Raw genomic sequence first — 27542 nt, 5'->3', positions numbered from 1 at the left:
AACACTGGTTGATCAAATGTTTATCTCTGAAATATAACACAAGACATACAGTAATTAAAATCACTTAGTTTCAACTTACAGTTGTGACCGTGTATTGAGTATCTATCATAAATAAGATACTGATCAATCCGTGGCAGATCATCACTATAACTCTCAAAGAAAACAGTGTTAGCCTAGCAAGTCTTTTAAGCTACTTTCCAAGCAATTACATATTTGTAGATTTCACATTTATAAACACTACCATTCAAAAGTTTGGGGTCAATTGGAAATGTCCTTGTTTTTGAAAGAAAATTATTTTTTTTGTCCATTAAAATAACATAAAATTGATCATAAATACAGTGTAGACATTGTTAATGTTGTAAATGACTATTGTAGCTGGAAACGGCAGATTTATTATGGAATATCTACATCGACGTTCAGAGGCCCATTATCAACCATCATTCCTGTGTTCCAAAGGCACGTTGTGTTAGCTAATCCAAGTTGATCATTTTAAAAGGATAATTGATCATTAGAAAACCATTTTGCGATTATGTTAGCACAGCTGAAAACTCTTATTCTGATTAAAGAAGCAATAAAACTGGCGTCCTTTAGACTAGTTGAGTATCTGGAGCATCAGCATTTGTCGGTTCGATTGCAGGCTCAAAATGGCCACAAACAAATAACTTTCTTCTGAAACTGGTCAGTCTATTTTTGCCCTGAGAAATGAAGGCTATTCCATGCGAGAAATTGCCAAGAAACTGAAGAGCTCGTACAACGCTGTGTACTACACAGCATTGGGGCGGCAGGTAGCCTAGTGTTTAGAGCGTTGGGCCAGTAACTGAAAGGTTGCAAGATCGAATCCCCAAGGACTGCGAGGCCCCGGTGCACAACTGAGCAAGAGGACAAGTACATTAGAGTGTTTAGTTTGAGAAACAGATGCCTCACAAGTCCTCAACTGGCAGCTTCATTAAATAGTACCCGCAAAACACCAGTCTCAAAGTCAACAGTGAAGAGGCGACTCAGATGCTGGCCTTCTAGGCAGAGTTCCAAAGAAAAAGCCTTATCTCAGACTTGCCAATAAAACATTAAGAAGGGCAAAAGAACACAGACACTGGACAGAAGAACTCTGCCTAGAAGGCCAGCATCCCGGACTCTCCTCTTCACTGTCGACGTTGAGACTTTTGTTTTGCGGGTACTATTTCATTAAGCTGCCAGTTGAGGACTTGTGAGGCGTCTGTTTCTCAAACTAGACACTCTAATGTACTTGTCCTCTTGCTCAGTTGTGCACTGGGGCCTCCCACTCTTCCTTCTATTCTAGTTAAAGACAGTTTGCGCTGTTCTGTGATGGGAGTAGAACACAGCGTTGTACGAGATCTTCAGTTTCTTGGCAATTTCTCAAATGGAATAGCCTTCATTTCTCAGAACAAGAATAGACTGACGAGTTTCAGAAGAAAGTATATATTTTTTAAATCAGCTGTTTCCAGTTACAATAGTCATTTACAACATTAACAATGCCTACACTGTATTTCTGATCAATTTATTGTTTTTTTAATGGAGAGAAATTGTGATTTTCTCAAAAACGAGGACATTTCTAAGAGACTCCAAACTTTTGAACGGTAGTGTATGTTTTAGCAAAAAATTTAAGCCATCCTTTTTAGATTTTCTAAATGTTCATATAAGATTAAAGCTGCAAATGTTTAACAGTCTGTCTTCAGGTAAATATTTCAAAATATTTCAAAGAGTGACGTAGCCAAGCCAGCTCTAGTTCACTGCTGCTCTACATTTTCTCACAGAGCCTTTATTCATTTCGTAGTCACACTGTAATGAGAGACTTCCCACTGGGCACAGACGTCAATTCAACGTCTATTCCATGTTGGTTGCACGGAATTTCATTGTGGAAAAAACGTTGATTCAACCAGTGTGTTATTATTCACTTTACCTCTTGCTTCGTGGAAAAATGTCTTGAAAAACAAATGTTTCATATCAGGCAGGATTGTACAAGGCAGCACGGTGCCTAAAGATACTCGCCGCACATAGATTTTAGCCACTAAATATGTGGGCTTCAAAGCGCTGGGGATTTGCCACCCGAATGACTTGACAAAAAGCAGAAAGAGTTGTTTAGGAAATTCTTCAAAAAGTCAGTTAAAGCATTTAAAGCCAGCTCGGCTGAAACCTATTCTACAAAATCTTAGGAATTTCCTATATTTCCCCGACTATTCATGTATCAACTGACCACCCACAGTGGAGCTTCAGATTGAAGTACACTCTTAGAGAAAAAGGTTCTGGATAGAACCAATAAGGATTTTCTGCTTGCTTCATATACGGCACCCTTATTCTTATTCACTGAACTAAAATTTAGAACCCTATATGGATCCAATTTTGGTTCAGTGAAGAACAACCCCTAAAGGCTCTATATAGAACCTTTAGGGGTGCCATAAATTAAGCAATTATAGAAACCTTTTTTGGTTCTACCCAGAATCTTTTTTCCTGAGAGTGTATACAACAAAACCACAAGTAAAACTGTTCACCCACAGACAACATCTTCAAGCTGAGTAGCCATATAAGCACATACTCCTTGCAAGTGTTTTTCCTGTCTAATCATAGTTTTAATCTGCTTCAAGTGGTGATACTAGGGTGTAGTTTGGTCAGTTATCCAGTCCATATATAAACTGTATTCTGCATTTACACACTGTTAAAATACTTGTGTAAATATCTATTATCTTCTGCCATGTAAATCTATCAGACATACTCTAAGGCAGGATGCCTCTGTGGTAGTTAAGCATGTTCTTTTGTTCAGTTTCCCCAGTCAAGAAATAATTAACAAGTGTAGAAGAAGGCAGGAACTGGCTACCACACCCGACATTTTATCTCAGGGTTCATGGGAGTACCCGGTTTGCACTGGAATGCCTCTGAGAATGCTCCAAAATTCTGTAGGGAGCCGAGCACCCTGTGAGAGAAGATAAAGAGTGTTAACAGATTAATGACAGAAAATAGGTTGGAATAGCCAAACGCTACAGTTGGTCGTTACCTGTATTCCAGGGGACTGTGGGAGTCCGTTTTGATGGACTGGCTGGCATATTCAGGCCGATAGGCACCACACCATACCTGGAGGAGGAAGATGTATCACTAATTCATGAATTCAATTTTGACACAATAACAGCAGATACAGTATTACTGTGCCCATAACACATTTATTTTCTCAACTACACCTGTTCGTATTTTACAAGTGAAGATATTTTGGGACTGAATGTAAACCATAAAATGGCGAAGAACATGACATGACAGAGAGAACACCTTAAGGGGTACCAAGTCTTTTTCCCAAGGCGCTGTTCGACAGCCCAACTGAATAATCCCAGCAGGGATTATGCTTGACTTTAGCTTTGACCTGGTTTTGGATGAAGACTGTCAAACACTAGTCTGGCTTTGTTCTGGCCTTGTTTTCCCTGGAACAGTACCGCAGTGGTCTTTATTTTGGCAAAATATTCTGGACCCCTAGGTAGGTAGCTTGATATAATGATCTGGAGTAGTTTTAAACCCCTTGGTCCAACTGTTTATTACTTGAAACCCAAGTATTTAGGAAAATATACAGTTTTGGGGCTTTTGCCGTCAGTGGTCTCTAGACCAGTGTTTCTCAATGGTCCGTGAACAGCAGTGGAGGAAGGGTGGTAATATACACTATATATACACACAAAACTATGTGGACACCCCTTCAAATTAGGGGACGTGGCTATTTCAGACACACCTGTTGCTGACAGTTGTATAAAATTGAGCACACAGACATGAAATGTCCATAGGAAAACATTGGCAGTAGAATAGTCCAGCTTTTTTCCATCTATGTAACATTGCAAAAATCAGAAACTTTCTGTCCAAAAGAAAAATTAATCCATGTTTTTGTTACTTCTAGGTTAGACTACTGCAATGCTCTACTTTCCGGCTACCCGGATAAAGCACTAAATAAACTTCAGTTAGTGCTAAATACGGCTGCTAGAATCCTGACTAGAACCAAAAAAATGTGATCATATTACTCCAGTTCTAGTCTCCCTACACTGGCTTCCTGTCAAGGCAAGGGCTGATTTCAAGGTTTTACTGCTAACCTACAAAGCATTACATGGGCTTGCTCCTACCTATCTCTCTGATTTGGTCCTGCCGTACATACCTACACGTACGCTACGGTCACAAGACGCAGACCTCCTAATTGTCCCCAGAATTTCTAAACAAACAGCTGGAGGCAGGGCTTTCTCCTATAGAGCTCCATTTTTATGGAATGGTCTTCCTACCCATGTAAGAGACGCAAACTCGGTCTCAACCTTTAAGTCTTTACTGAAGACTCATCTCTTCAGTGGGTCATATGATTGAGTGTAGTCTGGCCCAGGAGTGTGAAGGTGAACGGAAAGGCTCTGGAGCAACGAACCGCCCTTGCTGTCTCTGCCTGGCCCGGTTCCCCTCTTTCCACTGGGATTCTCTGCTTCTAACCCTATTTCAAGGAATGCGTCACTGGATTACTGGTGCTCTTTCATGCTGTCCCTAGGAGGGGTGTGTCACTTGAGTGGGTTGAGTCACTGATGTGATCTTCCTGTCTGGGTTGGTGCCACCCCCCTCGGGTTGTGCCGTGGCGGAGATCTTTGTGGGCTATACTCGGCCTCGTCTCAGGATGGTAAGTTGGTGGTTCAAGATATCCCTCTAGTGGTGTGGGGGCTGTGCTTTGGCAAAGTGGGTGGGGTTATATCCTTCCTGTTCGGCCCTATCTGGGGGTATCATCAGATGGGACTACAGTGTCTCCTGACCCCTCCTGTCTCAGCCTCAAGTATTTATGCTGCAGTAGTTTATGTGTCGGGGGCTAGGGTCAGTTTGTTATATCTGGAGTACTTCTCCTGTCTTATCCGGTGTCCTGTGTGAATTTAAGTATGCTCTCTCTAATTCTCTCTTTCTTTCTCTCTCTCGGAGGACCTGAGCCCAGGACTACCTGGAATGATGACTCCTTGCTGTCCCCAGTCCACCTGGCCGTGCTGCTGCTCCAGTTTCAACTGTTCTGCCTGTGATTATTATTAATTGACCATGCTGGTCATTTATGAACATTTGAACATCTTGGCCATGTTCTGTTATAATCTCCACCTGGCACAGCCAGAAGAGGACTGGACCCCCCTCATAGCCTGGTTCCTCTCTAGGTTTCTTCCTAGGTTTTGGCCTTTCTAGGGAGTTTTTCCTAGCCACCGTGCTTCTACACCTGCATTGCTTGCTGTTTGGGGTTTTAGGCTGGGTTTCTGTACAGCACTTAGAGATATCAGCTGATGTACGAAGAGCTATAGAAATAAATTAGATTTAATTTGACTTGAATGGCCTTACTGAAGAGCTCAGTGACTTTCAACGTGGCACCGTCATAGGATGCCACCTTTCCAACAAGTCAGTTTGTCAAATTTCTGCTCTGCTCGAGCTGCCCCGGTCAACTGTAAGTGCTGTTATTGTGAAGTGGAAACATCTAGGAGCAACAACGGCTCAGTCGCGAAGTGATAGGCCACACAAGATCACAGAACAGGACTGATGTCCTCGGTTGCAACACTCACTAGTTCCAAACTGCCTCTTGAAATAACGTCAGCACAAGATCTGTTCGTCGGGAGCTTCATGAAATGGATTTCCATGGCTGAGCAGCACAAAAGCCTAAGATCACTATGCCAATGTCAGCGTTGGCTGGAGTGGTGTAAAGCTCACTGCCATTGGACTCTGGAGCAGGAGAAATATGGTCTCTCGAGTGTTGAATCACGCTTCATCATCTGGCAGTCCGACAGACAAATCTGGGTTTGGCGGATGCCAGGAGAACGCTACCTGCCCCAAAGCATATTGCTAAATGTAAAGTTTGGTGGAGGAGGAATAATGATCTGGGGCTGTTTTTCATGGTTTGGGCTAGGCCCTTTAGTTCCAGTGAAGGGAAATCTTAACGCTACAGCATACAATTACATTCTAGACGATTCTGTGCATCCAACTTTGTGGATCGCTGACTGCGAGTCAGGCCTAATCGCCCAACATCAGTGCCCGACCTCCCTAATGCTCTTGTGGTTGAATGGACAAAAGTCGCGCAGCAATGTTCCAACATCTAGTGGAAAGCCTTCCCAGAAGAGTGGAGGCTGTTATTGCTGCAAATGGGGAATCTACTCCATATTAATGCCCATGAGTTTTGAATGAGATGTTCGACGAGCAGTTGTCCACGACGAGCAGTTGTCCGACTTACATGACGTGTCGGTTTTAGGTCCCTGATGCAATAAAGGTTGAGAAACAGTGGTCTACTCCAGACAACTCAATTTATTAAAGGGATGCTTTGAGATTTTGTCAAAGAGGCCCTTTATCTACTTCCCCAGAGCCAGAGGAACAAGTGGTTACCATTTCTATGCTAGTAGATACCCATAGACCTCCAGTCATTGTGCTAACACTAGTAAGCATACCTCTAACTTCCTTCTTACTGGACACAGATACATAAAAATGGTATACACAAGGGAAAGTAGATAAAGGGAATCATTGCCAAAATCCCAAAGTATCACTTTAAAGTGGTGTTTACTCACTTGGGCAAAGTTAAGAAAGAAAAGTTGTTTGTGGTCCATGTCCAGACCAGGTAAACGATGCTCTTCACCTTCTCTCTCCATCCACTTCATGTAGGCCTGACCACAAACACACAAAAACATTCAAATGTCAAATATAATTAGATACTATTTAATCAGAAATCCATTTGTTTTAGAGAGTGGTTCATTGTGTTTTCATTGTGTTGTGGGGGTTGAATGGGTTTTGTGAGGGTGTCACACCTTATAGGCTTGCCGAACTCCTCCGTTGTCAGCGATGTTCTCCCCCAAAGTGCTAATTCCACTGACCTGGGGTCACGCAGAGACAGTCATTAACACACTCACAAAAAATAATTCATCGTCAATAATCTTTTCTAGTGAAGCTAAAATGAAGTATTAGTCAGCACACACAAATAAATGTTTGATTTTCCTATCCTTCTGCTACAATGGGAAACTCACATTTTGTCCGCCTGCGAGTTTCCAGTTGAAGTTGCCATATTGTTGCACCATGCATTGTGATTGGTCCTTGAAGTGCTCAGCAGAATAATTACTCCACCAGTTAAGCATGTTACCATCCTTATCAAAATTACGGCCTGTTTTTAAAGATAAAACGTGGAATCAATTGTGATGCAGTCTCATTTAAATTTTCCTATTAATTAATACTCTATACTAATCATGACTGGGCAACACATTGGACACAAACATGGACAATGATATGAGGACAGCCTCACCATTGTCATCAAACCCATGGGTGATCTCATGTCCAATGACCATGCCTATTCCTCCAAAGTTCAGGGCCTGGAGCTGCTGCTTACTGAAGAAAGGAGGCTGCAGGATACCTGCAGGGAATACTAGGATAAAGAACAGAGAGAAATGGACAGAGAACAAATCAGGCCAAATGAACAAAGAGAGTCTATCATTTTGCAACCTTAGGAGCAAGCCAATTAAACAGAATTTCAGCTTCATATCTGATTAATCATCACTGCACATTACCAGTCCATGTGTTTGCGGCATTGTCTGAGTGGAATTCATTGTGGCTTGCGCCCAAACCCCATCTCTTTTAGCCACAAAGCCTGTGTGCACTGGAGCCTGAAACTACATCCATTCTATCAACAGCAGAAAGCATTACCGCCAGTCATTATTCTCAATGAGGTTAAAGTGGCAGTGAGACAAAACACCGGTGCACGCGGCAGAGCGGGCTCACATACAGAGAGGGCTCACATACAGAGAGGGCTCACATACAGAGAGGGCTCACATACAGAGAGGGCTCACATACAGAGAGGGCTCACATACAGAGAGGGCTCACATACAGAGAGGGCTCACATACAGAGAGGGCTCACATACAGAGAGGGCTCACATACAGAGAGGGCTCACATACAGAGATACAGAGGGGCTCACATACAGAGAGGGCTCACATACAGAGAGGGCTCACATACAGAGAGGGCTCACATACAGAGAGGGCTCACATACAGAGAGGGCTCACATACAGAGAGGGCTCACATACAGAGAGGGCTCACATACAGAGAGGGCTCACATACAGAGAGGGCTCACATACAGAGAGGGCTCAGAAACAGACAGGGGGCTCACATACAGAGAGGGCTCACATACAGAGAGGGCTCACATACAGAGAGGGCTCACATACAGAGAGGGCTCACATACAGAGAGGGCTCACATACAGAGAGGGCTCACATACAGAGAGGGCTCACATACAGAGAGGGCTCACATACAGGAGGGCTCACATACAGAGAGGGCTCACATACAGAGAGGGGGCTCACATACAGAGAGGGCTCACATACAGAGCGGGCTCACATACAGAGAGGGCTCACATACAGAGAGGGCTCACATACAGAGCGGGCACACATACAGAGAGGGCTCACATACAGAGAGGGCTCACATACAGAGAGGGCTCACATACAGAGAGGGCTCACATACAGAGCGGGTTCACATACAGAGAGGGCTCACATATAGAGAGGGCTCACATACAGAGAGGGCTCACATACAGAGCGGGCTCACATACAGAGAGGGCTCACATACAGAGCGGGCTCACATACAGAGAGGGCTCACATACAGAGAGGGCTCACATACAGAGTGGGCTCACATACAGAGAGGGCTCACATACAGAGAGGGCTCACATACAGAGAGGGCTCACATACAGAGCGGGCTCACATACAGAGAGGGTTGACATACAGAGAGGGCTCACATACAGAGTGGGCTCACATACAGAGAGGGCTCACATACAGAGAGGGCTCACATACAGAGAGGGCTCACATACAGAGAGGGCTCAAACAGAGAGGGCTCACATCCAGAGTGGGCTCACATACAGAGAGGGCTCATACAGAGAGGGCTCACATACAAAACGGGCTCACAAACAGAGAGGGCTCACATACAGAGAGGGCTCACATACAGAGCGGGCTCACATACAGAGAGGGCTCACATATAGAGAGGGCTCACATACAGAGCGGGCTCACATACAGAGAGGGTTCAAATACAGAGAGGGTTCACATACAGAGAGGGCTCACATACAGAGAGGGCTCACATACAGAGAGGGCTCAAACAGAGAGGGCTCACATACAGAGAGGGCTCACATACAGAGAGGGCTCACATACAGAGAGGGCTCACATACAGAGAGGGCTCACATACAGAGAGGGCTCACATACAGAGAGGGCTCATATCTACAGAGAGGGCTCATACCTACAAAACAGGGCTCATACCTACAAAGAAGGCTCATACCTACAGAGAATTCTCATACCTACAGAGAAGGCTCAAACCTACAGAGAAGGCTCATACCTACAGAGAAGGCTCATACCTACAGAGAGGGCTCATACCTACAAAGAGGGCTCATACCTACAGAGAGGGTTCATACCTACAGAGGGGGCTCATACCTACAGAGAAGGCTCATACCTACAGAGAGGGCTCATACCTACAGAGAAGGCTCATACCTACAGAGAAGGCTCATACCTAAAGAGAAGGCTCATACCTACAGAGAAGGCTCATACCTACAGAGAGGGCTCATACCTACAGAGAAGGCTCATACCTAGAGATGGGGCTCATACCTACAGAGAAGGCTCATACCTACAAAGAGGGCTCATACCTACAGAGAGGGTTCATACCTACAGAGAGGGCTCATACCTACAGAGAAGGCTCATACCTACAGAGGGGGCTCATATCTACAGAGAAGGCTCATACCTACAGAGAAGGCTCATACCTACAGAGAAGGCTCATACATAAAGAGAAAGCTCATACCTACAGAGAAGGCTCATACCTACAGAGAGGGCTCATACCTACAGAGAAGGCTCATACCTAGAGAGAGGGCTCATACCTACAGAGAAGGCTCATACCTACAGAGAGGGCTCATACCTACAAAGAGGGCTCATACCTACAGAGAAGGCTCATACCTACAGAGAAGGCTCATACCTACAGAGAGGGTTCATACCTACAGAGAGGGATCATACCTATAGAGAAGGCTCATACCTACAGAGAGGGCTCATACCTACAAAGAGGGCGCATACCTACAAAGAGGGCTCATACCTACAGAGAAGGCTCATACCTACAGAGAGGGCTCATACCTACAGAGAAGGCTCATATCTACAGAAAAGTCTCATACCTACAGAGAAGGCTCATACCTACAAAGAGGGCTCATACCTACAGAGAGGGCTCATACCTACAGAGAGGGCTCATACCTACAGAGAGGGTTCATACCTACAGAGAGGGATCATACCTACAGAGAAGGCTCATACCTACAGAGAGGGTTCATACCTATAGAGAGGGTTCATACCTACAGAGAGGGATCATACCTACAGAGAGGGTTCATACCTACAGAGAGGGTTCATACCTACAGAGAGGGTTCATACCTACAGAGAGGGATCATACCTACAGAGAAGGCTCATACCTACAGAGAGGGTTCATACCTACAGAGAGGGTTCATACCTACAGAGATGGATCATACCTACAGAGAGGGTTCATACCTACAGAGAGGGTTCATACCTACAAAGAGGGCTCATACCTACAGAGAAGGCTCATACCTACAGAGAAGGCTCATACCTACAGAGAGGGTTCATACCTACAGAGAGGGATCGAGAATCTGTCTCCTCGCCACGCGCTCTCACCACTGGTGTCCCCCAGGGCTCTGTTCTAGGCCCTCTCCTATTCTCGCTATACACCAAGTCACTTGGCTCTGTCATAACCTCACATGGTCTCTCCTATCATTGCTATGCAGACGACACACAATTAATCTTCTCCTTTCCCCCTTCTGATGACCAGGTGGCGAATCGCATCTCTGCATGTCTGGCAGACATATCAGTGTGGATGACGGATCACCACCTCAAGCTGAACCTCAGCAAGACGGAGCTGCTCTTCCTCCCGGGGAAGGACTGCCCGTTCCATGATCTCGCCATCACGGTTGACAACTCCATTGTGTCCTCCTCCCAGAGCGCTAAGAACCTTGGCGTGATCCTGGACAACACCCTGTCGTTCTCAACTAACATCAAGGTGGTGGCCCGTTCCTATAGGTTCATGCTCTACAACATCCGCAGAGTACGACCCTGCCTCACACAGGAAGCGGCGCAAGTCCTAATCCAGGCACTTGTCATCTCCCGTCTGGATTACTGCAACTCGCTGTTGGCTGGGCTCCCTGCCTGTGCCATTAAACCCCTACAACTCATCCAGAACGCCGCAGCCCGTCTGGTGTTCAACCTTCCCAAGTTCTCTCACGTCACCCCGCTCCTCCGCTCTCTCCACTGGCTTCCAGTTGAAGCTCGCATCCGCTACAAGACCATGGTGCTTGCCTACGGAGCTGTGAGGGGAACGGCACCGCAGTACCTCCAGGCTCTGATCAGGCCCTACACCCAAACAAGGGCACTGCGTTCATCCACCTCTGGCCTGCTCGCCTCCCTACCACTGAGGAAGTACAGTTCCCGCTCAGCCCAGTCAAAACTGTTCGCTGCTCTGGCCCCCAATGATGGAACAAACTCCCTCACGACGCCAGGACAGCGGAGTCAATCACCACCTTCCGGAGACACCTGAAACCCCACCTCTTCAAGGAATACCTAGGATAGGATAAAGTAATCCTTCTCACCCCCCTTAAATGATTTAGATGCACTATTGTAAAGTGGCTGTTCCACTGGATGTCAGAAGGTGAATTCACCAATTTGTAAGTCGCTCTGGATAAGAGCGTCTGCTAAATGACTTAAATGTAAATGTAATGTAATGGATCATACCTACAGAGAGGGTTCATACCTACAGAGAGGGATCATACCTACAGAGAAGGCTCATACCTACAGAGAGGGCTCATACCTACAGAGAGGGCGCATACCTACAAAGAGGGCTCATACCTACAGAGAAGGCTCATACCTACAGAGAGGGCTCATACCTACAGAGAAGGCTCATATCTACAGAGAAGGCTCATACCTACAGAGAAGGCCTATACCTACAAAGAGGGCTCATACCTACAGAGAGGGCTCATACCTACAGAGAGGGCTCATACCGAGAGAGAGGGCCCATACCTACAGAGAAGGCTCATACCTACAGAGAGGGCTCATACCTACAGAGAAGGCTCATACCTACAGAGAAGGCTCATACCTACAGAGAGGCTCATACCTACAGAGAAGGCCTATACCTACAAAGAGGGCTCATACCTACAGAGAGGGCTCATACCTACAGAGAGGGCTCATACCGAGAGAGAGGGCCCATACCTAGAGAGAGGGCTCATGCCTAGAGAGAGGGCTCATATCTATAGAGAGGGGTCATACCTACAAAGAGGGCTCATACCTACAGAGAAGGCTCACATAACTACAGAAAAGACTCATACATATTGGCTCATAAGACTGTTAAATAGCTAACAGAATAGCTTTGAGACTATTTTTGCACTGTGTCTATGCGCGCTCACAGGACTCTACACACTCACTCAAACTGACATTCCAATGCACACATATAAACTCTACACACACGCACTCACATACAGTGACCATTTACACTGCTGCTTCTCTGAATCTCGTATCCTGATGCCTCGTCACCTTACCCCTATACATGTCTATGGTATTGGAACTGACTTCTTACTTTTTTTCTTCATATTTTAAATGTTTCATTTATTGTGTGTTTTTGACAACCTTATGTTATTTTTAGTGGTATATTGATATTGATTACTGTATTATTGGGTTTGAAGCTTTCAAGAAAGGCATTTCACTGTACTTCTGCATCTTTATATAATACATGTAATACATGTATCACTAGCCACTTTAACTATGCCACTTTGTTTACATACTCATCTCATATGTATATACTGTACTCGATACCATCTACTGTATCTTGCCTATGCTGCTCTGTACCATCACTCATTCATATATCTTTATGTACATATTCTTATCCCCTTACACTTGTGTCTATAAGGTAGTAGTTTTGGAATTGTTAGCTAGATTACTTGTTGGTTATTACTGCAATGTCGGAACTAGAAGCACAAGCATTTCGCTACACTCACATTAATATATGGTTCAGGTGAAGAAATGTTCAATGTAATGTTTAATGTTCTGTATGTAACGCAATATTATTACAACCAAATGCAAACGAGTCCCTATTCAAAATACATCCCTTTTATCTGCTCCAGTTAGCTGCCAGCTGCATGCATTCACATCATTTCTTAAATCAGGAGTTGACTCTTTTTCAATCATTCAAGAACTTGTAAGAAATAAATCATTTGCTAGTATAGAAACAAATACTGTAGTCACAATTACTGTTAGTAAGGGATATCCTCAAGTCAGGATTGGTCGGCGATAGACTTCAGATGGACGACGAAAGATGCAGCCAGTGTGTTGGCTGTTGTCATCTTACCTATCTGGTTTCTGTTTGGTGAGTAGAAAGCATTGACCACAGCAGCACCAATTATCCACCTAGAAAAAAACACTAGAATATAGATCTCAACATTTAAGAGGGAATGTGGAATGTGTACATGTGTTTATGTTCACGTGTGTCTATGTGAGGCTAAATGGATGTATCTTACATGTCTGGGTTGACCGGCTCTCTCAGCTTCTTCAAACTCTTGTGTGCTTCAGCCTGCAGGTTCTCAAGGATGTTCTCAAAGTAGTTCTCCTCGCTAAAGTTCAACTGCAGACAGAGACCAGATCATCAGAAAAAATATAGACTACAATTTGTACATCTATTTCACTCTGAAAAGGAGTATTTATCATAATCCTTTGAGGCCCAAAGGGGCTAATGTGTGGGCAGGTCTCACAGACATACATGGGCATACTCCTGATCAAGCTTCAGATTGCTCTCTTCCAGAATGTGGTCAGGATAGCCAATATGCTCCTTAATGGCCATGGCCTGTAACATAGAGCAATAGAACAGTCAGCTGGTAAGTTCTTTCTTCTACATATTCAAAACACTGATGATGTACAGGTAACTGCCAAAATAATGGAAACACTTGAGTAAATGAGGGATACAAAGTATATTGAAAGCAGGTGCTTCCACACAGGTGTGGTTTCAGAGTTAATTAAGCAATTAACATAATGCTTAGGGTCATGTATAAAAATGCTGTGCAGGCCATTATTTTGGCTATCATGGCCATGCCCCTATAGGATGATAATGTCCCCATCCACAAGGCACAAGTGGACACAATGGTTTGATGAGCATGAAAACAATGTAAACCATATGACATGGCCGTCTCAGTCACCAGATCTCAACCCAATTGAACACTGGAGATTCTGGAGCTTTGCCTGAGAGTGTTTTCCACCACCATCAACAAAACACCAAATTATGGAATGTCTCATGGAAGAATGGTGTCGCATCCCTCCAATAGAGTTCCAGACACTTGTAGAATTGATGCCAAGGTGCTTTGAAGCTGGTGGTGGCCCAACAGCCTATTAAGACACTTTATGAATTTGTTTCTATTATTTTGCAGCTAGCTGTACATTGCATGTTTGTACCTTCTCTCTTGCTTTTTCCTTAGACTGGTCATCCATCCAGCTCAACTCCTCTAGCGTCTCCACGTACGCTTCCTGGATCTTACTGATGAGGTCACTAACCTGCCCACACAAAGAGATAATATATTAATTTACAGGGAAAGCAAACACACACACAAAGTGCAGACTAAACTGCTGTAGTGACATTGATTATAGAAGCCGGAGCAGATTTTCCTGTTTTGTCTGCATCCTGTCTACAGGAGTGACTCACCATGCGTTTACTCTCGCCAGCAAAGGTCTCTCGCACATACAGAGCCCCCACTGCATTCTCCATGCTGCCCTGGACGTACCGCACACAGTCTCTCCACCGCGCCTCCTCTACTGTCGTCCCATACAGGGCCTGACCACACAGACAGACCGTCAAAGTTGCCACACATTTATACATGAATGAGCTTTTCAATGTGTCTGTTTCTAAGGGCTCATTAAATCTGTATCGTTGAAGTATTACAGATTGCGCAATACCTTACATTTTAAGGTAATTTCCAATTGAGCCGACATATGCATGCAGCATTTACCGTGAATGCATTCTTCGCTATCGTGGGAACATTGCCTTTGAATTTCAATCACAATGTAATGCTGAATTTCCACGATATGGATTGAATGGAGCCCTAAGGGTGCTCCTAGATGTGCTCATATCTCTGTCTCACCTTTCTATAGTGTGCCCTGGCATCTTTGAAGCGGCGACTAAGGCTGCTGACTCTCTCCATGACAACCTGCCAGGTGAGGTAGTTCTGCATGGTTCTGGAGGAGGAGACATTTCACCCAATAATGTCCCTCAATCACTCAACAAATGGATATACTGTACGTGACACACAGCACTAGATGATGCAACCACAAATCTAAAAAGGTTTCCAAAAGGGTTCTTCGGCTGTCCCCATAAGATAACCATTTTTGGTTCCAGGTAGAACCCTTTTGGTTTCTTTTTAGAACCCTCTAGGGAAAGGGTTTTACATGGAACCCAACAGAGTTCTGCCTGAAGCCGAATAACCATTTTGTTTTAGGTTCTAGATAACACCTTTTTGTTCTAAGAGTGTACCGTCTGCATGACTCACATGATAAATCACAGTAGATAAAATATTGATAGAGGCAAATTTTAACTACACATCATCAGCTCTGACCTGACAGTGTGTTTGGAGAGCACTTTGTTCATCTTATCCAGGTAAGGGGAGCTATAGACCACCACCTCCTCTTCCAGCTGTACCTTCACAGCCACGCTGGACAACACACCACGCACAAACCTTGTCCAGTTAAAACCCTGGAAGAAATAGCATTGTTTTTGTTAGTAATATTAGTCTGAGGCTTGCTCTGCAATGTACAAGTGCATTTTGTAGCAATCTTAACCTAACAACTAGCGACCTCGTCAAGAAGCTCTGACCTCTTGCGTAATGGCTAAGGTGTTGGGTTGACAGTCGCTGGACCCAGGTTTGAGTCCCGGTCGAGGCAACCCCGAAACTTACTACATTGGTGTCAGAAATGGGATGGTGCCTGTGAGGCCATTGGAAAGGCGTGTACATGTGAGGGACTTGGTATAGAGAAGCGTGGGAACAGAAGGGGGTAATGTAACAACCTTAATGTATGCACTCTGGATAAGAGCATCTGCTAAATGACTCAAACGTAAACCAACAAGATCATCAAGGGGTTTGGACCTCTTAGCGTAACGGTCAAGGCGTTGGCTTGACAGTCGCTGGACCCGGGCTCGAGTCCCAGTCGTGGCTACCCCCCGAATTCGCTACAGTATATATACAGTGCCTTGCGAAAGTATTCGGCCCCCTTGAACTTTGCGACCTTTTGCCACATTTCAGGCTTCAAACATAAAGATATAAAATTGTATTTTTTTGTGAAGAATCAACAACAAGTGGGACACAATCATGAAGTGGAACGACATTTATTGGATATTGCAAACTTTTTTAACAAATCAAAAACTGAAATATTGGGTGTGCAAAATTATTCAGCCCCTTTACTTTCAGTGCAGCAAACTCTCTCCAGAAGTTCAGTGAGGATCTCTGAATGATCCAATGTTGACCTAAATGACTAATGATGATAAATACAATCCACCTGTGTGTAATCAAGTCTCCGTATAAATGCACCTGCCCTGTGATAGTCTCAGAGGTCCGTTAAAAGCGCAGAGAGCATCATGAAGAACAAGGAACACACCAGGCTGTTCAGAGATACTGTTGTGAAGAAGTTTAAAGCCGGATTTGGATACAAAAAGATTTCCCAAGCTTTAAACATTGCAAGGAGCACTGTGCAAGCGATAATATTGAAATGAAAGGAGTATCAGACCACTGCAAATCTACCAAGACCTGGCCGTCCCTCTAAACTTTCAGCTCATACAAGGAGAAGACTGATCAGAGATGCAGCCAAGAGGCCCATGATCACTCTGGATGAACTGCAGAGATCTACAGCTGAGGTGGGAGACTCTGTCCATAGGACAACAATCAGTTGTATATTGCACAAATCTGGCCTTTATGGAAGAGTGGCAAGAAGAAAGCCATTTCTTAAAGATATCCATAAAAAGTGTCGTTTAAAGTTTGCCACAAGCCACCTGGGAGACACACCAAACATGTGGAAGAAGGTGCTCTGGTCAGATGAAACCAAAATTGAACTTTTTGGCAACAATGCAAAACGTTATGTTTGGCGTAAAAGCAACACAGCTCATCACCCTGAACACACCATCCCCACTGTCAAACATGGTGGTGGCAGCATCATGGTTTGGGCCTGCTTTTCTTCAGCAGGGACAGGGAAGATGGTTCAAATTGATGGGAAGATGGGTGGAGCCAAATACAGGACCATTCTGGAAGAAAACGTGATGGAGTCTGCAAAAGACCTGAGACCGGGACGGAGATTTGTCTTCCAACAAGACAATGATCCAAAACATAAAGCAAAATCTACAATGTAATGGTTCAAAAATAAACATATCCAGGTGTTAGAACGGCCAAGTCAAAGTCCAGACCTGAATCCAATCGAGAATCTGTGGAAAGAACTGAAAACTGCTGTTCACAAATGCTCTCCATCCAACCTCACTGAGCTCGAGCTGTTTTGCAAGGAGGAATGGGAAAAAATTTCAGTCTCTCGATGTGCAAAACTGATAGAGACATACCCCAAGCGACTTACAGCTGTAATCGCAGCAAAAGGTGGCGCTACAAAGTATTAACTTAAGGGGGCTGAATAATTTTGCACGGCCAATTTTTCCGTTTTTGATTTGTTAAAAAAGTTTGAAATATCCAATAAATGTCGTTCCACTTCATGATTGTGTCACACTTGTTGTTGATTCTTCACAAAAAAATACAGTTTTATATCTTTATGTTTGAAGCCTGAAATGTGGCAAAAGGTCGCAAAGTTCAAGGGGGCCGAATACTTTCACAAGGCACTGTATATAGTATATAACATTGTCTGCTTTATATAGACAATACCATTAGATTTAGGTCTCAAGTCGTATCCACTTGAAATCACTAGAGTTGAAGCACTTACGTTGAGATTGAAGGACTCCTGCAGCTCAGTCAGGGTCATCTTTTTATAGAGAATAGTGACATCCTGCCGCTCCTCTGCAGGGGATGTGGCCTTTGACAGGACAAGACAGAAAGCATAGGCCTACAGTCATGTCTGATGCATTGAAATGTAAGGTGACAAACACTGTAATTAGCCATAATGTTGATTGATTCAAGTTTTTAACATGCAGATGACATGTAGTACAGTATAGTTGATTTCATCCGACTCTATTAGATGTTTCTTGTTGAAGACTAATTCATTTAATAAGAGGGGATAAATCCACCTCATTTGTGTTCTTGTCTCTTTTTAACTGTTGTCATAGTTCCGGTTCTTGTTGTGACAGGCTGGCACTCACATTTGCAATATCTGTTTCCAGCTCCAGCACTTGCACCATCTCCTCGACCACACGATCATCTTCCTGGGTCAAGTTCCTGTCTTCCCGGGCAATCCTCACCATGGAAACCATGAACTGCAGGTAGGCCTCTCGAACCTAAAGAGCCACATGACACATACATACAAAGATGACCTTGTCTTTTCCAGAGCATTGACATTAACAGTACATTAATACACAATACTGTTTATGAAAGTACCCTTTTGTAGTTTCCATCATTGAAGTAATACTCTCTGGATGGCATTCCTAGTCCTGGCTGGTCAATCTGTAAAATAAAAACAGACTTGTTAGTTTTCGTACCACCCAATCAGAATGGGGGAAGATTTAATAAAAAAAAAACACAAGCACTGAACTATTGGAACATTGCGTATTCAAACACTGTCCTTACGTAGATGATGTGGCGCCTGGAGTCGCGGTCATCAGTCCACACATACATATCCAGCAGGACCTTCTTGTGGTAACGAGAGATGAGGGTGGCTAGAGTATCCTCCAGGCTCCAGGCCTCCTCTGGGATAAAACAATTAAACATAAATACAGTACCAGTCAAAAGTTTGGATACAGCTACTCATTCAAGGGAGTTTCAATTTCTACATTATAGAATAACAGTGAATAGATCAAAACTATGAAATAACACCTATGGAATCATGTAGTAACCAAAATAGTGTTAAACAAATCCAAACACCTACTCATTCAAGGGTTTTTACTTGATTTTTTACTATTTTCTACACTGTATAATAATAGTGAAGACATCAGAACTGTGAAATAACACATATGGAAGCATTTAGTAACCAAAAAAGTGTTAAACAAATCAAAATATATTTTATATTTGAGATCCTTCAAAGTAGCCACCCTTTTGCCTTGATGACAGCTTTGCACACTCTCTGTATTCTCTCAACCAGCTTCACCTGGAATGCTTTTCCAACAGTCTTGAAGGAGTTCCCTCATATGCTGAGCACTTGTTGGCAGCTTTTCCTTCACTCTGCGGTCCAACTCATCCCAAACCATCTCAATTGGGTTGAGGTCAGGTGATTGTGGCAGTCAGGTCATCTGATGCAGCACTCCATCACTCTCCTTCTTGGTCAAATAGCCCTTACACTGCCTGGAGATGTGTGGGTCATTGTCCTGTTGAAAAATAAATTATAGTGGGACTAATTGAAAACCAGATGGGATGGCGTGTCGCTGCAGACTGCTGTGCTAGCCATGCTGGGTAAGTTTACCTTGAATTCTAACACAGACACTGTCACCAGAAAAGCATCCCCACACCATCACACCTCCTCCTCCATGCTTCACGGTGGGAACCGCACATGCGGAGATCATCCATTCACCTACTCCGCATCTCACAAAGACAGGGCAGTTGGAACCAAAAATCTCACATTTGGACTCATCAGACCAAAGGACAGATTTCCACCGGTCTAATGTCTATTGCTCGTGTTTCTTGGCCCAAGCAAGTCTCTTTTTATTATTGGTGTCCTTCAGTAGTGGTTTCTTTGCCACTACTAAAGTAGTAATTCGACCATGAAGGCCTGATTTATGTCTCCTCTGAACAGTTGATGTTGAGATGTGTCTGTTAGTTGAACTCTGTGAAGCATTTATTTGGCTGCAATCTGAGGTGCAGTTAACTCTAATGAACGTATCCTCTGTAGCCAAGGTAACTCTGGGTCTTCCATTCCTGCGGCGGTCCTCATGAGAGCCAGTTTCATCATAGCACTTGATGTATTTTGCGACTGCACTTGAATAAACTTTCAAAGTTCTTGAAATTTTCCACATTGACTGACCTTCATGTCTTAAAGTAATGATGGACTGTTGTTTCTCTTTGCTTATTTGAGCTGCTCTTGCCATAATATGGACTTGGTCAATATTAGGGCTCTGTTCTGTATACCACCCCTACCTTATTGCAACACAACTGATTAGCTGAAAAGCATTAAGAAGGAAAGACATTCCACAAATGAACATTTAACAAGGCACACCTGTTAATTGAAATGCATTCCAGGTGATTACCTCATGAAGCTGGATGAGAGAATTCCAAGAGTGTGCAAAGCTGTCATCAAGGCAAAAGGGTGGCTACTTTGAAGAATCTCAAATATAAAATATATTTTGATTTGTTTAACACTTTTTTGGTTACTACATGTTTCCATATGTGTTATTTCATAGTTTTGATATCTTCAATATTATTCTACAATGTAAAAAAAACAAGAAAAGTAAAAATAAAAACTTAAATGAGTAGGTGTGTCCAAACTTTTGACTGGTTGTGTACATTAAATCTAACATTCAACATCTGGTTGGCATAGATTAGACTGACTACCTCTCACACAGACAAGTTTAGATGGCCACTGCCACACAATTTACAGTGCAGTCATAAATCTGTCTGTGCAGATGCACCAGATGCACTTCCACATTGTAAATTCTGTTTGAGAACCTACATTTAATCACACTGGCGGCAGTCAGGTTTAGGGCAGAGAAAAGCGGTCTATTTTAAGAATCAGTCACAGTCCTGATTGGGAAGCTGCCCACTCAACACCCCCCCCCATCACTACACCTGACTGCCCTTCAGTCGAGCCAGGGGGGCCCGCCTGGATGACCATGTCACATGTCACTCACAATCATATCACTCATCATTTCAGTTGGTGGACGTGGGACCAGAAGTCCCCACAACAATAGTAAACTAACAAATATTGGACCAACTGGGGACTTTTTGTTAGTCGCCACAAAGTCAAATGCTATTTCTAGGGCGTTTAGGGTTAAGGTTAGAATTAGTGTTAGGGTTAGAATTACGTTTAGGAGCTAGGGTTAGTTTTAGGTTCAGGGTTAGGAGCTAGGGTTAGGTTTAGGGTTAGGGTTAAGGTTAGGTTTTGGGGTTACGGTTAGGGTTAAGGTGAAGGTTAGGGTTACGATTAGGGTTAGGTTTTGGGTTAGGGGTCAGAGAAAATAGGATTTTGAATGGGACTGAATTGTGTGTCCCCACATGGTAAGTTATACAACACTGTGTGTGTATCAGTACCAGTAGTGCTGTTCCAGTCCTCTGAGGCAGCAGGCCAGTCTCCTATGCTGTCAATGAGAAGCATGAGTGGCTGGGAGTCGCGCTGCTCAATCAGAGCTACAGAAGACAACACGACACTATTAGCAACACACTGTCAGTCAATCTTACATACAGTTCTGTTAATGAATGTTACAGAGTATACAGCTGATTCCGAGACCAAACGTCTGTGTAATAATGTTAGTTTGGAGTTTGGTTGAGAGGAGCCCTACTCACTCTCATTCATGCAGGAGCTGTAGAGAGTTTTGGCCTTCTTGAAGGCATCACGGTCCTGATCACTCTCAGTCTCAAAAACTCCTGTGAGGAGACGACCAACAGAAACAAAAATGTACCTCATTCTGTCTAGTGATGTGATCTAACACAGAAAGTAGATTTGATCCTGTAGAAAACACCGTATCTGAGCATAGGTCTCTTTTCCCGCACAATGGCTGACCCTGAGGTTCCTATGGAAACATGTCGCTGTCTGACCTTTGAGCACAATCTCCAGCCTGTCTCTGAGGATGTCGAAGACACTGTGACGGGAGCTGGTCTCTGGAATGACATGACGCTCCAGCCAGCCCCCACAAGCATATTGGTAGAAGTTCTGACACGGCTCCACCGTCGCATCCATGTTCTGCAAGAGACGAGCGGCTGTGGAGGGTAAAGTCAGCGGAGGACGGATAGGGGAGAATGTGAATAACATAGAAGGAAAGGGAATATTATGATGCAGTTATCTGTTATGTTGATATAAAATTGAGTGATGAGTTTTATTTTTCGAGGACGGACAACCCCATACGCAGGCGGAACTGCTCACCTGCTGTGACGCACTCAGGAGTTGTGCAAACATTGCTGGGGCCAGAACGATACTTCTGCCCTGAAAACATCAAAAAAAATAAAATACTATTGTCATTCCTGGCAGAGAGTAGGAATTTATTAGCAGCAGCATCAAGGGATTTTAGATTTCTCTGGCAAATCCTTGCTTGATACTGTCTGTCTGTCTGTCTGTCTGTCTGTCTGTCTGTCTGTCTGTCTGTCTGTCTGTCTGGTCTCTGAAATGGCTGTGTCAGCAATGACTCTGTTCTCTCGCTTTTGTCCGACACTGCTGATGAGGCAGCAGAGGGAATTAAAAGGGGATCATTCTCTGTCCAGTTTACATCGTACCGTAACCTATAACATATAAACACATACAGTATTTCAACTCAAGTGTCAAGACTCACCCTCAGTGACTGAGCTCCTTGACACACCAGGTCTATTGGACCGCTCTGCATTGGAGATGAAAAGACACTAAAAACACTTGTTCAGAGCAGGTACTGTACTTAGTACACAAAAGAGGCTGCTGGCACCTTAATTGGGGAGGACGGGCTCTTGGTAATGGCTGGAGCGGAATAAGTGGAATATTATCAAATACATCAAACACATGGTTTCCTTGTGTTTGCTGCCATTCCATTTGCTCAGTTCCAGCCATTATTATGAGCCGTCCTCCCCTCAGCAGCCTCCACTGCTAGTACAGTAGGCTAGAACTCGTTGCCTAATTGTATTCTGAAAATTGTTTGCCTATTTATGTCTCAAAAGATTTCACAAAACACTGTGGAATAGTTGTCAAAAGATGCTGATAATGTTTTCTGTCACTCTCCTATTTTAATAACCTACTGCTTGAATGTGCTTTCAAACAATACAAATCATAACATAAACACCTGAAACATCACACATGGTATTTCTTCAGTCATTTCCAGTGAGGTGAGTGTAATTAGTGGAGGTCAAACTCTATTTTTATTGTAACTGGGTTGAGCCTACCTCTCAGAGCCGATGTGTAGAGGACTATCAGTCCAGCTAGGGCACAGCTGACCAGCAACAACAGCACAGACAGCCCAATCTCTGCAACAGTCCAACGACGCTTCCCTGGTTTGGTAGATTTTTCCATGATGTCCATTTGGCTTTCGGATTTGCCCATTCTCAGCTCTCCGGGCTCTCTGGAAAAGTAGTGTGGAGAGTGACAGGAACAGCCAGAGAGCGTGCGGTGCGTCCCTGTGTGTGAGTGGGCTGTGTAAACTGATGCAGTGCAACGCCAGTCGCTCAAGTGACCTAGAGCGAGTGAGAAAAACATAGTTGAACCTTTGACTTATCTCTTCTCCATTTGAAAGTGTTGCCTTTCTATGCTAATAGTCTAATCAATCACACACTTCCACGGTTCCATTACTGCGCAACATTGTAATGAAATTATTTTGCGTGTCAAATACATGGTGTTCCCTTGACTGCTGCTGTGATGTGGTATTGAACCAGCCTTAGCTGACACTGCATGACACATTGTGATCTCGGGTGGGGTACTTTGCTATTTTCTGAAAATTACGAGGTTGGGACATAGCGTAAGATTTGTTAAATTAGACTTGAGACATTTTTAGCCTGGCAAGTGGTCCTTTTAGGCCTATGTTAGATATAAAGTGGGTTTCTTACAGCATTTTTAATGGAATTATGAATTTGTGCATTTAGATTTATAAAAATGATAGACCTAACTGAATAGGTGTAATGTGGCCTTTTATAATTCTACAGTTGGCTGTACACTTCTCTACGACATGCTTCCAGAGCAATATTTTCTCATCGTCGCAATGTTTTATTTGAACACAATATTGCAAATGAGCATTTCTGGGGAACAAACCCTCAATTACTAATACCTTTCGGCATCACTTTGCATATATTCACTTATCGGCACCTGTTCCTCCTATACCAGCCTCCTTCTATACCAGACTCCTCCCATACCAGACTCCTCCAATAACAGCCTCCTCCAATAACAGCCTCCTCCAATAACAGCCTCCTCCAATACCAGCCTCCTCCTATACCAGCCTCCTCCTATACCAGCCGCCTCCTATACCAGACTCCTCCCATACCAGACTCCTCCAATAACATCCTTCGGCACCTGTTCCTCCTATACCAGCCTCCTTCTATACCAGACTCCTCCCATACCAGACTCCTCCAATAACAGCCTCCTCCAATAACAGCCTCCTCCAATACCAGCCTCCTCCTATACCAGCCTCCTCCTATACCAGCCGCCTCCTATACCAGCCTCCTCCTCCAGCCTCCTCCTACCAGACTCCTCCTATACCAGACTCCTCCCATACCAGACTCCTCCAATAACATCCTTCTCCAATACCATCTCCTCCTATACCAGCCTCCTCCTATACCAGACTCCTCCCATACCAGACTCATCCAATACCAGCCTCCTCCTATACCAGACTCCTCCTATACCAGACTCCTCCTATACCAGACTCCTCCAATACCAGCCTCCTCCAATAACAGCCTTCTCCAATACCAGCCTCCTCCTATACCAGCCTCCTCCTATTCCAGCCTCCTCCTATATCAGCCTCCTCCTATACCAGCCTCCTCCAATACCAGCCTCCTCCAATACCAGCCTCCTCCCATACCAGCCTCCTCCCATACCAGCCTCCTCCAATACCAGCCTGCTCCTATACCAGCCTGCTCCTATGCCAGTATCCTTCAATACCAGCCTCCACCCATACCAGACTCCTCCAATAACAGCCTCCTCCAATACCAGCCTCCTCCAATACCAGCCTCCTCCAATACCAGCCTCCTCCCATACCAGCCTCCTCCAATACCAGCCTGCTCCTATACCAGCCTCCTCCCATACCAGCCTCCACCCATACCAGCCTCCTCCAATACCAGCCTCCTCCAATACCAGCCTCCTCCTATACCAGCTCCTCCAATACCAGCTTCCTCCAATGCCATACTCCTCCAATACCAGCCTCCTCCAATACCAGCCTCCTCCCATACCAGCCCCTACCCATACCAGAATCCTCCCATACCAGCATCCTCCAATGCCAGCCTCCTCCAATACCAGCCTCCTCTCATACCAGCCTCCTCCAATACCATTCTCCTCCCATACCGCCTCCTCGAATACCAGCCTCCTCTGATACAAGCCTCCTCCCATACCAGCCTCCTCCCTTACAAGCCTCCTCCCATACCATTCTCCTCCCATACAAGCCTCCTCCAATACCAGCCTGTTGCACACTTTCTCCCTGTTGCACACTTTCTCTAGACTTCTATTAGGAGTGACAGGAGGCAGGGCTGTAAATAAGAGGTTCATGTCGCTGTGCCCCAGTAACTCCTCTTGATGAATACTCATGGGCACATGTCTGGCACTGCTGTGATGGATGACTGGGGGGAGAGAGGAGGGGGAGGATGGAGGGGGAGGATGAAGAGGAGGGGAGGATGGAGGGGAGGGAAGATGGATGATGGATGGGGGAGGATGGAAGGGAGGGAGGGAAGATGGAGGGGTAGAGGACGGGAGGATGGAGGGACAAGATGGAGGTGGGGGAGGATGGAGGGGAGGGAGGATGGAGGGGTAGAGGAGGGGAGGATGGAGGAAGAGGATGGAGGGGAAGGAGGATGGAGGGGTAGAGGAGGGGAGGATGGAGGGAGAGGATGGATCCAGGGGAGGATGGATCCAGGGGAGGGAGGATGGAGGGGGAGGATGTAGGAGATGGAGGATGGAGGGGTAGAGGAGAGGAGGATGGAGTGGGAGGATGGAGGGGTGGAGTGCTAGAGGAGGGGAGGATGGAGGGGAGGATGGAGGGCTAGATGAGGGGAGGATGGAGGGCTAGATGAGGGGAGGATGGAGGGGAGGATGGAGGGCTAGATGAGGGGAGGATGGAGGGGTGGAGGGCTAAATGAGGGGAGGATGGAGGGGTGGAGGGCTAGAGGAGGGGAGGATGGAGGGGAGGATAGAGGGCTAGATGAGGGGAGGATAGAGGGGAGGATGGCATACTGTTGTATGTTGGAGGAGCTGCAGGTCTTCACTGCCCATCTCTAATAGATTGGCAGAAGCTGTCTGTCTCTATTTCAGAGCTGCGTGTCTCTGTTGCATTGGTCTGAAGCCGAAAAAGAAAGGAAATTCACAGGAACACCACAATGCCTACTCCATCCATGCTCTACCAAGGTTTCGGTAATAATAACAACAATAATAAGTAATTGATATTTTTTATATATTTAGATATTGCATATTTGATATCTAATAGTGATTTGATTGTATTGTCATCAAGGACCTTTTTCTAAATCAGTTTTCTCACTAATGGTGGTGCTCATGTATGCATTCAATTCCGTTGATATAGGTATTACCCTCATATGTCTTGTAGAATAGATTAGATTTAGTCATCTAGAAAAGAGTCCTTCTATTTAGGCCATGAGCCATGAGACTTGAGCACCATGCGCAGCATTTCACTTAGTGAATGAGAGCAATGATGCAGTGTTATGGTGTGGATCTGTATGTGTCAAAAGGAAACCTTCGGGTGGAAAATGTAATGGATTAAAATGTTCCTTTCTCTAAAGATATTTTCTCATTAGTTTGGATGACATGTTCGGTGATTGGTACCGTAGCTACTTCTCTAAACTCTCAACTCTGTGCCAGTGTGTCAGGTCAACAGTGTGAACAGTGTAGGAACAGTCTAATATACTCACATCTACACATATTGCTTTGTTTATAACTGTATAATTACATAGAAAATATAACATTGGAATATTTCAACTATTTTGAATTGGTGTCTAGTAGTTTGCTAAAATGACATTTCAGGTGGCGTTGGAGGTATTTGTTGGATGCACAAACATAGCAGTCATGGTCGAAATAATCCATATGGTAGTTGACACGCACGATACAGTTTTCATTCAAAATAGAACAGAAAAGTGTGTTCTGACTGGGAGCAAAATGAAACATATATTTTGTAATCTAAATTAAATGACCAGCAAAAATCTTACAAATGAGAATCCAGTTTAAATCCTATAAAAAGCTGAAGCTATAGCAGCTATGAAGGTATACCTGTGTATGAACCTGTCCTGGTACAAGGTGTTCAGAGGTGTGTAGCGAGGGAGTGCCTGTGAGGCAGTGCTCCTTACCTGTATCTGGTCAGTAGAACTCCCTGAGACGTCCCTTACAGCAGGCTGTATTTCCCAGACACCCCTACTGAGCTGTCACCCAGAGCTGGTGTGTGGAGAAATGAGGCTGTGGAACTGGATACTGGAGAGATACTATCTGGTCCAGTTCGCAGCTCAGGGAGTGTGTGTGTGAGAGAGAGAGACAGAGTGAGAGAGTGAGTGAGATAGAGATAGAGAGGGGGGGGTGAAAGAGTGAGAGATGGAGGGAGGGAAGGGGTATAGGGAGAGATGGTAGC

The 27542-nt window shown here is 44.6% G+C and overlaps 1 protein-coding gene across 2 annotated transcripts; it reads right to left on the bottom strand.

Moving 5' to 3' along the window:
• Positions 1–27542, bottom strand: LOC135540251 (membrane metallo-endopeptidase-like 1). Of its 2 annotated transcripts, none has more exons than XM_064966792.1 (24): positions 27268–27542; positions 23164–23451; positions 22587–22631; positions 22184–22243; positions 21859–22020; positions 21607–21687; positions 21355–21450; positions 18745–18863; positions 18556–18621; positions 18321–18455; positions 17948–18037; positions 15595–15731; positions 15124–15217; positions 14688–14816; positions 14441–14539; positions 13755–13838; positions 13516–13619; positions 13347–13405; positions 7256–7375; positions 6984–7117; positions 6768–6833; positions 6531–6626; positions 3008–3084; positions 1–2926 (listed from the first exon to the last, which is right to left on the bottom strand). In XM_064966792.1, exons 2-24 carry the CDS (start codon positions 23318–23320, stop codon positions 2827–2829), a joined length of 2310 nt encoding a protein of 769 aa, XP_064822864.1. In that variant the 5' UTR covers positions 23321–23451; positions 27268–27542; the 3' UTR covers positions 1–2826. The 2 variants fall into 2 exon arrangements, with proteins under 2 accessions (XP_064822864.1, XP_064822865.1); XM_064966793.1 differs by having other exon boundaries at positions 23164–23339.

The sequence above is a fragment of the Oncorhynchus masou genome, chromosome 5, assembly GCF_036934945.1.
Source record: "Oncorhynchus masou masou isolate Uvic2021 chromosome 5, UVic_Omas_1.1, whole genome shotgun sequence".
Taxonomy (NCBI): Eukaryota; Metazoa; Chordata; class Actinopteri; order Salmoniformes; family Salmonidae; genus Oncorhynchus; species Oncorhynchus masou.
The sequence above is the reverse complement of the archived record's forward strand: the minus strand, read 5'-3'. Positions and strand labels throughout refer to the sequence as shown.

What these genes read in the sequence shown, in the direction of transcription:
- LOC135540251 (XM_064966792.1), bottom strand. Translation starts at nt 23,320, where the DNA reads ATGGGCAAATCCGAAAGCCAAATGGACATCATGGAAAAATCTACCAAA. An exon ending in ATGATGGAAACTACAAAAGG is followed by an intron (nt 18,456 to 18,555) that starts GTACTTTCATAA and finishes GTGGCTCTTTAG; the next exon opens with GTTCGAGAGGCCTACCTGCA. An exon ending in GAGCCGGTCAACCCAGACAT is followed by an intron (nt 13,406 to 13,515) that starts GTAAGATACATC and finishes GTTTTTTTCTAG; the next exon opens with GTGGATAATTGGTGCTGCTG.